This window comes from Ursus maritimus, unplaced genomic scaffold (genome assembly GCF_017311325.1).
Source record: "Ursus maritimus isolate PB19 unplaced genomic scaffold, ASM1731132v1 scaffold_32, whole genome shotgun sequence".
In the NCBI taxonomy this organism is placed as follows: Eukaryota; Metazoa; Chordata; class Mammalia; order Carnivora; family Ursidae; genus Ursus; species Ursus maritimus.
Genome location: NW_024425786.1, coordinates 171,243 through 186,390, shown reverse-complemented (window position 1 = coordinate 186,390; position 15,148 = coordinate 171,243). Strand labels below are relative to the sequence as shown.

Below are 15,148 nucleotides of genomic sequence, written 5' to 3'. Positions count from 1 at the left end.
ACCCCAGGCAACGCTCACATGCCCACACACATGGACCCTGTCTGCTACGACCACAGCATCATGGGTAGGCTCGGCAGGGCGAGGAGGGTAAAGGAACTGGGGGAGGGGGTAAGCCTAGGGATCAGTGTGAGTCTGGGGTGGGGTGGGGGCTGGCAAAGGATTGTCTCTGTGGGCAAAGGGGCTTGCCGTCAGAGGCTCATATGGAGGGGGAAGACTGGCCCACGGGCCCACGTGGGGGTGGGGCTTAGGGCCTGGCTTAGGGGAAGGGGAACCAGCAGGCAGCCTGTCCTTCCTGGCCCCAGTCAGAGTCTGAGCCCCCCGACAGGGGCTCCACGCCTTCAGAGAGACAAAGGGCCATTGAGGCCCCAGACCCAGCAGGGGGAGGGGAACACAGGCTACCGGAGCTATTTTGGAATCTTCAGGCTCAAAATCGTTCAGCCCTGACCAGCCCACGCAGGCGCATGCCCTAGGAAGGGACAGAGGGTATTCTAAGCCAGAAATTAGCCCCTCTGGGCTCTGGGCTCACACTCAGCGACCTGTGACAGCACAGACGTCCACGCACATTCAGCATTTCAGGGTCACGGCGCAGACACCCAAGCCTGCACTGGCACTGGGTGTCACACTCCCTCCTCGTTCACTGGCATCTCACACACACTCTCACCTTCATGCAGCACAAACCTTGTCCCTCACCCACACAACACACGTTGGGCTTGCCCCCACGGACACACACGTGAACATATGGACCTGAGGAGGAAGGTGGGGACGGGGTCTGGAGAAGATGGGGCGTCCAGCCCACCAGCAAACTGATGGCCCCTTTCTCATGCAGATGACCCCTTCCTCACTCTGGAGGGACCTGGGCCCAGCTACCCAAGAAAGGAGGGGCAGGGGTGGGGGCACCACCTTCCCCTCGATGGTCGCAGTGCACACGCCCACACACCTCTAATGCTGGGGCCTCCCCTGGCCAGAGCCACCCCATTCCCAGGGGATCCTGAGGTGCACACCACGAGGACAGAAAATGCCGCCACCGTGGCGTGGGTCGGTCAAGCGTGGGCTACCTGGCTGGCCCAGAGTCATAGGTGTCTGGCTGCCCTGGTGGGGGAGGGGAAGAGGACCAGACAGAGCCGCCCCCACCCCCAGTCCCCAGTTTCCTGGTGTCTGCTCTCAAGCTACAGCCATTCCCTCTCTCTGGGCCTCAGCAGACAATGGGCATTTCACAGCGGGATGTCGCTGCTGGCCCAGGGCCAGCCACTGGGAAGGAGGCCATGTCAGGCCCCAGCCTCCAGTTCTCACCTCAGGTGAGGCCGGGGGGTAGCCATGTTTGACTCTGCAGGCTGTGTGCCCACCCACCTGGCCAGCAGGCGAGGCCCACGCTTCTGCCTGTTAGTCCACACCCCACCCTGCAGGGCAGCGGGATTAGATGACAGTTTTAGGGAGCAGCTCAGCAAGGCTGGATGCTTGGATGCCAGTAGCCTGACCACTGGCCTCCACATCTGTCCCTCGCTCCTTGGTGTCCAGCGTCCCTGCAGCCCCGTCTCACTCGTCTGTCTGAGCTCCTCCACTGGGCAGGCTAAGTGGGTCCTGAGTCAGATAAACTGTCTGCCCTCAGGGAGGTTACGCTGTGGCAGAGACCTGGAGGATGAGGGGAAGGGGCTGCACAGGTCAGTAGAAAGAGCTTCCAGACAGACGCAACTGCAAAGTCCCAGGGGACTGCAGGAGGCCAGGCGATGCCAGTGTGGTGAACCCTGACGGTGACAGGGGTTAGGAGTAGGACATAAGGAGCCAGGGGATGCAAATCCTCAGGCCTGGGGAGCCCTGGGGGAGGGGGTCCCAGTTCAGGGCCTGGACACCTGCCAGGACAGCAGCTGTAGCCACCAGGGGGAGCCATCTGAACAGAAGAGGAGAGTAGGTGCCTGGAGAAAAAGTAGGGGTGGAGTGGGGCTGATCCACACCCTCTGTCCCTCTTCTCCAGGACAGCCCCAAACCCACCTCTTTCTCCGTAGGCCCTACCCATCTCCAGGAGGAAGAGAGCGCTGGGGGAGCCAGCGAGGCACCGAGGTGCAGGCAGGGCCTGGAGAATCAGGACACCTGTGTTACTGCCGAGGGCCTGGCTGGGTCGAGCCGAGCACCCTGGGGAGGCAATGAAGGTGGCACGCACGGGCACCGAAGTCGGAATGGGGTGCTCGAGGAAGGTGATGACGGGGTGGGTGTCGGCAGCAGACACTCGCTGGGACTCAGAGAGGCAGAGAGGTTCACAAAACAGGGGCAGAGAGACAGAGACCCACAGAGAAGAGAGCTGTGGACAGAAAGAGGCAGCCGGGGACTGTGTAGGGGAGCTTCTCACAGGGAGAGCAATGGGACCAGCACAGAGGGTGCTGTCATCAGGTGGGAAGGCGGAGGGTCAGAGGGTGAGGGCCAGCTGGCTCTCTCGGCTGGTGGGTTGTAGCCACTGGTTTCCCAGCTCGTTCTCCCGTGCCACGCCAACAGCAGCTTTCTCCCACTGCTCACCCAAGCCATGGGGACACCTGCTGTTCCCTGTACCCACTAGACCCAGAACACCCCTCCGCCCTTGCCTTCAGCCCTCAACACACAGCTCACACATGGCTTCCCTTAGCAGCCCCCAGAACCCCAGCAGGGCTCTGTGCAGGCCACAGCAGCAGCCCGTTCCAGAGACCCCATTTCTAGTGAGGGTCCGGCACTGGGCTCTGAATGGACGTGTGGCTGAGGAAGGAGCCGCTGGATGACTGGACCTAGCCTCACCGCCTCCCCTTCCGGGAAGAGACGTGGGCACGCAGGCCCTCTTCTCGGGCAGGCTGGGGCAGGCCACAGTCTGGCCCAGATGTTTGTGCTTTATTTCTCCCAGATGTGCGCTGGAGCCTCCTATCTATGGACAGAGGGCAGGTGCCTCCAGCAGCTACAGCAGGCTGCCTGCCCCTCCCAGGGCCCGGGTGGGGTGACTGAGAGGAAGTCGAGGGGAGGAACAGAGAAGACTCAGGCCCACCTTAGGCCAGCACAGACCCACCTCTCCGGACTTGCCCAGCTTGACCCCCTAGCTGCCCTGCCACTCCCAGAGCCCTATGTCAGACTCAGGGTCCCACAGGCACGTGCTGGGGTAGTGAACCCGAGTGGCCCCCGGGGACTCTGTCCTGTCACCACAGCCCTTTCATCTCGGTGTTGAGAAATCACGGGGGTCACCCCCAGAGGCAGAGCCTGCAGGAGGAGGTGCCCAGCCCTCTGCCAGGCAAGGGTGGGCAGGAGGCAGGAAATGGGACAGCCCACAGCAAGCAGAGGCCAGGACCCCACTGTCAGAGCACCTGCAGGGCTCCCGCCCCAGGCCAAGCCCAGGGAAACAAGGGTGGCAGAAACCACAGGCCACCAGCTGGGGCTCTGACCAGCATTCTCATGTGCACAGTTCTGTACGTCTGAGGTTACAGGCACCCATGCACACAGACACGTGCACACACACATGTGCGGCCACACAGCTGCGAACAGCTGGCTGCGTGTGAGGACAGAAAGCTCCGCCTCTCCTGAGCCTCTACTCCATGGGGGTGGGGGGGGACTAGGAGGGGCCATCTTCCCCTTCCCAGGTCCAGCTGGAAGCAGCCCCCGGCAGGGGGCCTTCCTCAGAGGAAGTTCTCAGGATCTGCTCTGGGGGGAGAGAGGCCCCTTTGAGGGGAGCTTCTTTCCCCGCTGGATGCTCCACCGGAGGTCTAGGTCACCCCCTCTCCAGACCCTAACCACAGCCTAGGGCTGGAACATGAACCCCTCCTAAGCCCCAGTACAGAACCACGGGGGCATATTACCTCCTGCGGCGAACTGTGTCACTCTCATTAGGGTAAGGTCACTGGGGTGCTGCCTCATTTCCCACCCCCTTCACCTTATCAGCGGGCAGTTCCCGGACTCTGGGCTGTACAGCACTCTGTGGGCTACTGTGGTGATGGCACCTAGAGCCCCCAGCCCAGCCCCAGCCAGGCCCTGATTCCCCTGTCCCAGTGGCAAGGGGAGTGCCAGGGCCAGGAGGGCAGAGCAGGAAGGGGGAGATCCATTCTCTACCCTACCCCCAGGTCTCCGGGCAAGGGTAGAACTTGTTGGGCGAGGGGGAGACAGGGTGCAACCGGCCGGGGTCCCACAGGCAGAGGCAAAGGGTGGGGGGTGGGAAGGAGGCCTGTTTCTGCAGCTGTTTTCCACCCTCCTGTGGTGATGGGTGGTAGGCTTTGATTCTCATGGGATTGGGGGGGTGGGATTAACCCTTCAGGAAGGAAGCAACACAGCCAGGCTGGAGGAGGCTGTGCTGGACCCTTGGCCCTGAGGCCTGGGCGCCTGTCCCACTAACTTCCCTGGGGCAGCCCCATCCCCTCCTCTGCCATCCTTGCCCCCCAGCCTGTGACAAGTGGCAGGGTGGGGGCAGCTCTTGCTGAGCAGGTGATCTCCCATTTCCTCATCTGTGTAGCGTGGTCCCAGCACCCATAGAGGGGCTGCAAGGGCAGAGCCGGCCCCACGGGAATGTGTTCTGCCCAGCACAGCTCGGGGTGGCCAGCGAAGACAGACGGAGAGGGAGGACAGTTCCAAAACAACCTTTTTTCCCATTTCCAATCTGCAGGGGCTAGGGAGCGAGGGGGTGGGTGGGGTCTGGAAAAAGCCAAGAGCTGTTTCTACTAGTTTAGCCCTGCCCAAAGGGAAGACATCCCCAGGGAAGTGACATGAGAGCAAGCCCTTTGGTTTCAGCTAGCAAAGCCCATCCCTGGGGCTGCCCCAGCAAATGCACACTGAAATCAAAGCCAAAGCCAGCAGGTGCCCTGGAAGCACCTGACTTCCAGCCAAGGACTCCCCAGATGGGGACAGGCTAGCACAGTGGGGGGTCATGCCCCACCTGGGCAGACTCCCTCCCCCTGGCGACAGGAAGCAGAGAGAGTGGGGCAGGCAACCTCGAGTCTGGGCCTGCCTTCTCTCAGCCCTCCTGGCTGACCTGACTGGGGGAGGGGCCCAGGAGGACACTGGGTGGGGTCTGCAAAGGGGTGGGGTGAGAACCCACAGTCTAGAAGAGGGCAGAAGAGGGAACAGGGAGAAGCTACCTACCTCCCACTTCAGCAGGGAGGAATGTGGGGGGAGTAGGGCAGTAGGGCAGGAATGGGGGGGGGGTACAGAAGCTAAGGGCCAGACAACAGAGGGAAGAGCCCAGAAACCTCCCTGGACATCTTCCTGCCCCCACACTGTGGGGAGTTGGTCCCTGTCTGGGGGTATCTGCCACCCACACCCTGTAGGGCCTCAAAGAGGCCAAGCAGCTCAGAACCTATTGCCCCTCCATCCTGACCTGCAGCACTGCCCTCCTTCGGGTCCTGGAAAGCTGGCCTGGCAGGGAGGAAGGGAGGGAACTCACTAGAATCAGGCCTGCCAGGACCCCCTCCAGGGCTGGGCAGGGCTGGGCTGGGCCAGTGCCAGACTCACTCTGACCCGGTCCCTGTGCCAGGCCCCAGTTGAGGGCAGACAACACTTCCTTTCTCTGCTTTCTGGCTCCTAGTGGGGAGGGAAGGGCCCCAGGCCTTCAGCCAGGCCCATGTCCCTTCTGGGGGCTACAGGAGAAGCCTTAGGACCAGTCTTCATGAGGGGCGGGTGGGGAGGGTGGTGGGAGTTTGTGGGCAGTGTTCAGACCAGGGCAAGGTGGCTGAGGGCTGGAGGAAATGGCCGGCTCAGCTGCCAGCCTAGGCAGGCTCACAGTGCGTGGGCAGCTGGCACTGGCAGAGGCCAGGCTACTTCCCTGACAAAGCAGGGGGTGGGGGTCTCCTGGCAGAGGCTGCCCCAGAGCAGCAGGCCTCCCTCACCCAAAGGTGGCGCAGAGGGAGGGACACATACCTGTCTCAGTTATGCCAGGAATGTGGTTCCCCAGGAGGGGGAGGGGGAGGGGGAGGAGGAGGAGACCCGCCTTCCTGGGGGCTGGAGGCTGGGGAAGGGGCCTGACCAGCAGAGTCAGGGAGACCCTGCAGGCCCTGCGGGAGGGCCTGCGTGCAGCCCTTCAGGACACTGCAGGGAGCAGTACTAGGCAGGGGTGAGCAGGGAGCAGACCACGGGTATCCAGGAGGCAGGCCTGGGGGGACATGCCCCCACCTCGGCTGCTCTGGGCCTTTAGGAATGGGAGGGGGCCTAGGGAGGGAAGTGTGCTAGGGACAGGGATTTCCTGCACACAGTGGGACCTGGTGGTCTCAGGGTGATCTGCAGGCTTCCCTCTGGGCCCCGTGGGACTGGGACAACTATGGAGACCCTGGGAACAGAATGGGGTCAGAGGCAGATGGGGAACGGTCAGCTTAGCTCAAGTCCTGTCCATCTGTCCCCCTCACTAGGGTGAGGCCTTGGCTCCCAGAGAGCCTAGGATGGAGTCCTGGAGTGGGGTCTGAGGTCCTTATCTCCTGCAGGATAGGAAGGGGGCCATCCTCCCACCCTCACCCAGCTTGGGAAGGTGGGCACAGAATGATTCCTTCCCTAAGCCTGGTCCTAGCTCCAGGGGATCTTGTGTCTCAGGCCTCAGGGAGGCTCAAGGGGGAGGCACCCCCTCACCCTGGGCCTTTGGGGTACATCAACCCTCTCTTAGCACCCAGCCCTCCTAACCCACCCTGCACGGCAGCCTGATTTGCTTTCAAAGCAGAGATCTATGTCACCCAGCTCAAAACTTCCAGGCACCTCACAGTGGAGCCCGAGCTCCTCCCTTCCCTTTGGGGAGGGAAGCACCCTCCCCAAAAGGTGCTTGCCTTCCACCTGGCTCCACCTGCAAGGCCCCAAGCCATAGTCATGGCTGATGCGTTTCTCTGCATCCGCTCTCCCCAAGACCACCCTCCCCAGCAGGCCCACCCTAGGAGAGTCCAATGGCTCAGCCCCCCTGGGTGCTCACACCATTGCTGTACATTGGCCTGTTTGTCCGGCACCACCCTACCTCCAGCTGGAGCTCAGATCCTAGCCTAGTACCTGAGTGCTGGCTGCCCAGGGCACACAGTAGGTCAAGTCTCACCCAGTCCTGGCTGGGGGGCTGTCCCTGGGTACCCTCCTTTCTAGCTGTCCCTGTGCCCAGCTTGGCATATCCAGAGCCAGGGGCTGGCATGGGTAGAACAGGGTTTGGCAAGATGCCAAACCTTGTTCTGTCCAGGGTGGCCCTCCCGCCACATGCCCTCTGACCCCACGAAGGCCACAGTTACTGAGTCACAGACCCTCAGGCTGGACCCGCCCAGCTGTAGAGTTGATAATTCACTCTATCTTACAGGGGCAGGGGACTTTCTGTACCCTGACCCCTCTTCTCCAGCTTCTCCTTAGACCCCCCCACTCATCCCCAAAACTTGGCATCACCATCCCACAGCCTGCCCCATCACCATGCCACCCTCCCATCTTTCCCCTAGACCCGTCCAGAGCAGGGCCAGGGTCTCAAGTCCTTGCTTGGTGTGAGAGGTAGGCTGGGACCCCTCATCTGAGCCACTGCAGGGAAGGGACCTGCTGGCTTCTCTGTATGATGCTATGGCCCAGGACCCTGGAGCAGCCCCAGGGACAGATGACAACAGGCTGGGCAGAATACCTCAGGGCTCCCCATTTCAGGTCCTGCCCCTGCTCCTGCACAGTCCCTCTCAGACCACCATCCAGGATCCCACAAAAACCACGCCAGCATCACAGCCTAAGCTAGATAGCATTCTGCTGGCCGAGAGAAGAAATCAGAGGGACAGAGCTGCCTTCCAGAGAAAGGAAGTCACAGACCCTTCCCACTGCCCTGAGGAGGAAGTGTTCTTTCCACTCCCCCCCCACCACCCCCCTCCAATGCATCCCTTCCCACGCAGCCATGAGGGGACAGACAGGATGTGGGGGCGAGGGGCAGTTCCTATATTCTCCTTGCCACATTCCCCAGCAAAGGATCTCAGCCCCCAACTGGGACTCTCCTGGGGCAAAGGGGTTGGGGGGGCAGGGAAGCCATGGTCATGTGATTCAGCTCACCTCACAGAGGCTGGGCTGGGGGAGGGGTGCTCTTGGGCCATTCAGAATAGACATGTGCAGTGTGGACAACCGACAACTCAATTAGGGAATTCCACACCCACTTAAACGCCCTAGAAGTACCCACCCCACAAAACTCCCCCTTTCCAGAAATGACAGGCCTCTTGGAACACTTAAGGGGCAGCCCCTCCTCCAATCCCTATGCCCCACTCAGAGGGGTTTGCTCAACATCTGGGACCCGTCCAGACAGATGTTTGGGCTTCTGCAGGAATATAAACAGCTGGTGTTCATTCACCTGGTCCCCGCCTCTCACTCAGAAAAGGACGCTCCAAGAGAGGGGGGTGTGGAGCCGGCAGGGGGTGGAGTGGGGGGGCGCATAAGCAGAAGAGGAGGAAGCCTGTTCTTTGCAGGACTGGGACTTGCTTGGCTCCAAGACAGCACACAGTGGCGTTGTGGGCGGGGGGAGGTTAGCGGGAATCCCTGCTAATTTCAGGGATTGGAGCTGACCTTGAGATGGCCAGACCCAGCTGGGAGATCAGGGAGATGGGAAGGAGATCGGACCACCACAAGCGCTCCAGCCTACAGTGAACTCTCCTCTGCCCCCAGGGCATGATGGAGCTCCTTGAAGCCTGCCCACTTTCGTCAGCCTCTCCCCCGTGTTGTCCCCAGATACCTTCCACACAGTGCTCCACTTCCTCCAGATTCCGCAGGGTGATGCGCATGAGGCTGGAATTGAGCATCAGCTCATTTTTATGGGCCGGCCACAGGTATGGGGGTGCGGGGTTCACAAAGAAGATCCTGGTGTCCCCAGTGGACACCTGGTTGTCACAGATGAGGGGGTCTCCAAAGCCGCCAATCACCACCTTGTTGCCACCGTCAAGCAGGCTCTCTTGGGTCACCATGTCTTTGCCCTTCAAGTACCGCCAGACTCGAACCTGGGTGGACATGGGGGGGGGGCGTGGAACAGGTATCAGTGGTCCTCTTTCCACTGGGGAGATGGGGCCACAGAGTCCAGGGACAAGCACCAGACTGGTCAGCTGGGCTTTCTCTTCTCTTCCCACCTCAGTGGCTCAGGCCAGATGTCCAGAGCAGACTCAAACCCCGGGCAGAGATGTATGGACATCTTTGGGTCAGCCCCCAGGAGGGGGCTGCAGGGAAGCACGCACTGCCCGTACGGGTCACACAGAAGAACATGTAGCCTGCGAACACACGCCCTCACCCAGGAAGCAGCACTCCCCCCTGAGGTCTAACTGACCCCAGCCACCTCCAATAACGTCCATCTCAGCTCAGGCTGGACATGGGAAGAGGATCCGTCTGGTCTAGGCTCCTGCCTTCCATGTCCCTACTTTCCCCATCTACCCACCCACTAAGAGCCAGGGGCGCCTCACATGGACAATGGAGTTTCAGGGCAACGGGCTCTGAGCTCAGGGCTCTGGGCCAGCTTGGCTCCTTGCAGCCCTGTGGGTGGGCTAAGGCACTCCCCACCCCACCCCCAAGAGGTGAAAGACCCCTCCTCCTGCCAGGCTTCCACAGTGAATGCAGTCAAGGCAGCCTTCGAACCACAAAATCAAGTTTGGGCAGCACAGGGCGGCCCCACCCTACACACTCTCACTCCTGGGGCCCTGAGGGTACCAGCTCTGACAAACCAAGCCCTGAGACACCCACCCACAGCTGGGGGGGGGGGGTGCAGGAGGGTCGAGGGAGCTGCAGGCTGTACTGGGATGTCCATGGGGACATATGCCCAGGGGACATGAGCCCACACACTCTCTGAGAAGAAAACCCCTTTCTTCAGGAGCTCTCTGAGCTGAGACTTCTGGAATGAGTGATCAAAGACAATGGTGGCCTGCCCACCTGCCAGGTCCCTGCTGGGAGCCTTGGGACTGCAGCTTCTATAGGGACCCCCTCCACCTTCCAGTGGCCAAGTTGGGGGGTAAGCCTTGTCCAACCTTATCTCTCCCAACCCCAGACACATAGTAGGCTCTAGAAGGATGATAACCAGCAGGGAGAGGGCTGGGCCGCTTTCATCGCCTCCCCCCACCCCAGCCACACCCAGGAGCAGCGGGGAGGAAGTCGGGAAAATCCTGCAGGGACTTGGCAAAGTGCCCTGGCGTGGTGGAGGGGAGGGGGCTGGGCTGGGGATCCCAGCTGTAGCCTACACAGGCCAATCTGAAAGAAGCTGCCACCCCTCCCCATCTCCATGGAGAAGGAATGATCCGATTTCTGGTCAGGGAGGTGGTTTTAGGGGCCAGAGCAGGGACGGGGCCCGGGTCCCCTGAGCCCTCCCTAGGAACTACTGTGGGAAAAAACAAACAAACAAAACAAAACCACCAAACCTATCCCAGGAGGCTCCAAGATCCAACTGAGGGAGAGGCTGGGCAAGCCCCCTCTCTGGTGGCCAGGGGGTCCAGTTCTTCTAGGGGCAGGGTGGGGCACCTGTCCCTGCACCCCTTCACATTTGAGGCTCAGAAACGTCCCGCCCACTTCTCTGCTCCTGTCCCCCACACCTAGTCACTGCAGCCCGCCCCCCCAGGATCTCTGGGGTTGGGAGATTAGATGTGCACCCTACCCTCTCTCCTGACCACCCCCTTTTGCCCTAGTAAAGGCCTCTGGGAAGGGGTGACAGCACTGACCACTGGCCGAATCCCCACTTTCACCCCAAGCAGAAGGCGTCACCTCCCCTCGTCCCCATTCCTTTTCTTTAACTGATGGGGAGGGGTGCGGTAGGCATACAGTTTCCCTGGGGGGCGGCGCACTTGTTTGCAATAAGGTAGGGGGCCTGGGGTGGGGGTGGGGTCAGACATGAGCGGGTCTCCCGGGCCTGGGCACCGCGAGGTAGGACTGCAGCGGTACCGCAGGAACTTTCCCTCTGGCACTCGCGAGTTTTCCGGGACCCGGCGCCCCACCCGGGGGCTCGGCGGTCGCCAAGGGAGCGGGAGCGGGAGCTGCAGAGCGTCTGGTGCCCGTTCCCACGGCCTGGGGCGGGGGTCTCAGTGAGGCGGCCAGCTGCTCAAAGGGAAGGCCTCCGGGCTAGGGGTCCGGGATGGCGGGGGAAGAGACCCTCAACCCAGGCTTCCAGGAGGGGTCTTTTGGGGGGGGGGGTCTCAGGGACCCGGCGGGGGCCCACCTTGCACGAGTACGTGTGCTGCACCGGGTCCACGTTGAGAATCTCCTCCACTGTGCCGGTGAGCACCACATTCGCCTCCTCCTCCCGCCGCTCCAGCGCGCGTTCCGGGCACGTCCCGTCGGCGCTGGGCAGGGCACGCGCGGCCACCACCAGGAGCAGCAGTAGCGGCTGCAGCGGGGCCGAGCCGGACGGCCACAGGCTGGCCATGGCGCGGGCCGAGGACGGCGGAAGGCGGCCAGAGCAAGCGCGCGGGCCTGGCCGCGCCGGGAACGGGACTAGACAGGACGGGACGCAGCTCCAGGGAGGCGGTGGGAGCGCGGGCGGCGCGGGGGCGGGACCCGGGGCAGCCCCGCCCCCTCCCCGCCTCCTCACCTCCCCCAGCCCAGCTCCCCAGCCCGCGCCGGTCCCCGGCCCGCCCGGCGCCCTGCGACCCGCGCCGGCCGCGAACAAAGCGTCGGGATAGCGGCGCCGGGCGGAGGCCGGGCTGGTGGGAGGGAGGGGGCCGGACTGGGTCGGGCCAAGGTGGGTGGTGGGACTTGCCAGGGTGGAGGGCGGACGAGCATGGGGGTGGGCGGACCCGGGGGGGTGTGCTCTTTCGTCTGCGGCGCACCCCCACGGACTCCCCTCCCCCTCCCGCGCGACGTCTCTCCTCCACCCCACCCCCCCGCCCAGGAAATGCGGCTGCAATCGGGTTAATGCATAATCTGGAGGCGACGTGACGGGACTTCCAAGGGGTTCCAGGCTATGCCGTGGCCAGAGCTGCGGGAGCTTCCTGGCCGCGGGAAGGGGCTGCCAAATCCGGGGACCCCGCCGTTCCTTGGACCCTGCAGGGCTGCGCCCCTCCCCTGGCGGGAAGAACGTGATGGGGGGCCACAGCCTCTCTTAGGAAACTGGGGACGGAAACTCGCCCGGGCCCGGGACCCCCAGCCAGTTCAGGCGAGTAGGCGGCCCCAGCAGGCCGCGCCCCCGGCTGGCTGGGACCAATGTGGGCTGGGGGCTGTTGTGATTGGTCAGAATGGAGCGCAGACCCGCCCACCTCCCCGTTCCCGGGTCAGCTCGGGCCTCACCGCAGAGCCGAGGGCTCCCTCTGCAGTCCAGCTGAGACAATGTCGGGTCAGCGGTGGACGGCCAGCCACGCCCCCTCCTCAGCCCCCAAGTGGGCGCTTCTCCAGCCAGGTCTAGGTACGCGCGGTAAACTGAGATCCAGAGGGTACAAATTAGAGCCTAGGTCAGCTGGAGATCGAGGGGAAGGGAGAGGAGACCCCTTCCGTCCCTCCAGGGCTGCGTCTGCGGCACAGCCCCTCACTCCAAGCCAGCCACAGATCTCTGAAGCAATGGAGGGTGAGTGGTAGAAGAGGCCCTTCTGGAGGGCGACGCCACCTCCCCTCCAAGGGTGTGTGCTCACGTTTGCTAGTTTGTGGTGTGATAGAGAAGTGAGGGTGGGGACCCAGGAAATGAACCAGGGGAGCATGCCTCCCACACACAGACCCACAGCTGCCTGTCTATACCTGCTGGTCACAGATAAGCCAGACCTAGAAGTCCCTCGGCCTAGATACAGACCCCCGCAGACCAGAAAGGGGCTTCTGGGTCTCCAGCCAAATTACCCTCAACAGTCTGGAAGCCGAAGTCTGAGGGTCCCCAGAGTCAAGGACTTTAGCCCAAAGAAGTGTATGTTCTGTGTCTCTTGCCCCACCCCCACATCTTGCCTGTGTCCGAGACTGGCTCCATCTGGCTCCCGTGGAGCTCTTTGGAAACTGATATAGATAGAAGCATTCTACGTGGAAGCAGGTGTAGGCTTCGCCAAATTAGGTGCCCCCCCCCCATCTGGGACAAGCTCTTCCATGTGGTCTGGAGGAACCCCTCGTTCCTGGAGGCCCCTCTCCTACTGGCCATGGCCTCTTGGTTATGTGAAGCCCCGAAGGCAGGTGTGTCTGTTGGAGAACAGTCTCCATTCAGCAGCTTGCCCCACGGGTGTGTGTGTGTTCAAGGCCCTACCCCCACCCTCCCTAGACCAATGCAGACTGGACAGGGCAGGCTGATGGGTCCTGGAAGGCCAGGAGGCCCCAAGGCCCTGGTGGGTGTGAAGGAGCCTGCCTCACAGGCCACCCAGTCAGGCCCTAGGGCCTCAGCCTCTCCCCACTTCCAGGGGTGCTGGTCCCAGCAGGAACCTGACCACACCTTCCCCTCCCTGTACAGGCTGCTGACCCAGATGTGGGGGATGGGAACCAGGTGTGCAGAGGCTGACTAGGGCTCAATCTGGAGCCGGGGGTGGGCTCCAGCAGAGATGCCTCTTTTTTTTCTCTAGAAGTTAATTTCCCAAAGGTGTGGGGACATCTTCAATTTGCCCAAGGGGTGAGTGGGAGTAGATCACCATTTTGAACTCACTGGACTTGTCCCTTAACTTGGCAACCCCAGCCTAGTGACCACCCAGTGACCCCAGGTGTCCTCATCCCACTTCCTCCTCTGTCCCTCCCTTGGCCTCATCAGCAGGGATGCAGAAGCGAGGGGTGTTGGGGGAAGGACCAAACGTAAGGAGCCATTTAATTTTGCGTCAACTTTTATTACCGGCGCTCGGTCAGAGATTCGGGCAGGTGGCTCTCAGCGCTGCCCTCCGGGTCCTGCCCACTCCCTACCCCTACCCCCCCCGCAGGCGTAAATTCATAAACACGGTGCACTGGGGTGTGAGTCCGTACTCCCCGAGGCGGTGCTGGTCCTCCATGGGCTTCCCCTCGAAACTCAGCCAGAACAGGTCAGCCTGCGCATGCTCCTGCTGGCACACCTGACGCTTGAGCGCAGCCACGGTCTGCGTCAGCCGGACCTCGTAGGCGGTGCTGCGACCCTTGTCGTTCCTCACCAGGATGCTCAGGGGGTCATCACAACTCTGCACCACCAGCAGGACCGTACTGCCAGGGCACAGGCCCTGGCTGACGAGGGGGACCCCGTCCTTCAGCACTTGGCCGGCAGGGTGGGTAGCCAGGCGCTGCTGGAATGCAGGCACACCAGTTTTCTGGGCTATCTGCTGCTTCAGCTCCGACGGCAGCATGGAGTGCCTCAGAGGCACCAGGAACTCCTCGCCCCCCAGCATCTTCACCTTCAGGTTCCCCGCCTGTGGGCATCACACAGCCTCATAGAACTGGAGCCACTACATGCAAATGACTGGCCACCAGACAAGCTCTGGGGATGCTGCTCTCTCCTCCCCACCCACCAGGAAAGGGACCCCAGGCACTGGAGGCAAGCAGGGAGCATTACCAAAAGGAAGGCCAGCCACCCACGACAATCACACCTCCCTTAACCCACTAAGGTGCACTTCTGGGCCAGTGCCAAGCGATCTCAGGGTTAAACACTGGGCAGAACATGCTTCCCAAGACCCAGACACAACCTGACATCGGAAGGAGCCCTGTCCCTCCCCTCTTGCTTAGGGACCCGGGGGAGCTCTGAGCAACTCCAGTTGCCTGGCACACAGTGGGTGCTCTGCCCCTGGATGACCCCAGCAGGGAGGTAGGGAAATAGACTGGTACAGAGCCCACCTGCCCCCACCTATCAAACACCCCTCACCATGGCTGTGGGCTCTGGCACCAGCTCCTCCACAGGCACAGATGCGTTGGCTGCCTCTCGGCTTCCAGCTCCTCTCCGGCTTCCAGCTCCGCTCCCGCTTGGCCCTTTTATGAATGTGAGCTGTGCACGTCACGGGGCAGTGTCGGGGAGAGAGCCTCACCAGTGGCTAGATTGAGCTTTGGTTTCAGTTTCCTTTTCCCAAGGTGTGCCCCAGGGAGCAGCAGAAACAAAACAGAATGACGAGGGTCAGAGCCGGGACTATCCACCTGCCCGGGGACTCAGGACAACACCCTGCCCCAGAAACCCCCTGGATGTCCAGCACTTCAGGCTCTTTACTAGATGCACAGAAGTCATAATAACGTGAACTAAGGATTGGAAACTTTCACTTTCCATTTACCAATTTGCAAAATCAGTAAGCTTGGGAAACATTGCCTCAATTCAGAAACGACAGAGTTGTGACAGTCCAAACTACGCAGAGATAATCACCATTGGTTTAGGATGGTATTTGTTCAG

The 15,148-nt window shown here is 61.9% G+C and overlaps 2 protein-coding genes across 2 annotated transcripts in view; both read right to left on the bottom strand.

The window, feature by feature from the left end:
* The window catches only part of AGRN (agrin), a 33,130-nt gene extending 21,819 nt beyond the window's left edge, over positions 1–11,311 (bottom strand). The window contains exons 1-2 of the mRNA XM_040645575.1: positions 11,081–11,311; positions 8,630–8,891 (exon numbers count right to left, since the gene is read on the bottom strand). Of these exons, the coding sequence (XP_040501509.1) occupies positions 8,630–8,891; positions 11,081–11,287 (469 nt within the window). The 5' untranslated portion in view covers positions 11,288–11,311. The remainder of the gene's footprint in view (positions 1–8,629; positions 8,892–11,080) is intronic.
* Positions 11,312–13,624: 2,313 nt separating this feature from the next.
* ISG15 (ISG15 ubiquitin like modifier) lies at positions 13,625–14,793 on the bottom strand. The gene is made up of 2 exons (XM_008711638.2): positions 14,636–14,793; positions 13,625–14,186 (listed from the first exon to the last, which is right to left on the bottom strand). Exons 1-2 carry the CDS (start codon positions 14,636–14,638, stop codon positions 13,716–13,718), a joined length of 474 nt encoding a protein of 157 aa, XP_008709860.1. The 5' UTR covers positions 14,639–14,793; the 3' UTR covers positions 13,625–13,715.
* Positions 14,794–15,148: the final 355 nt, after the last annotated feature.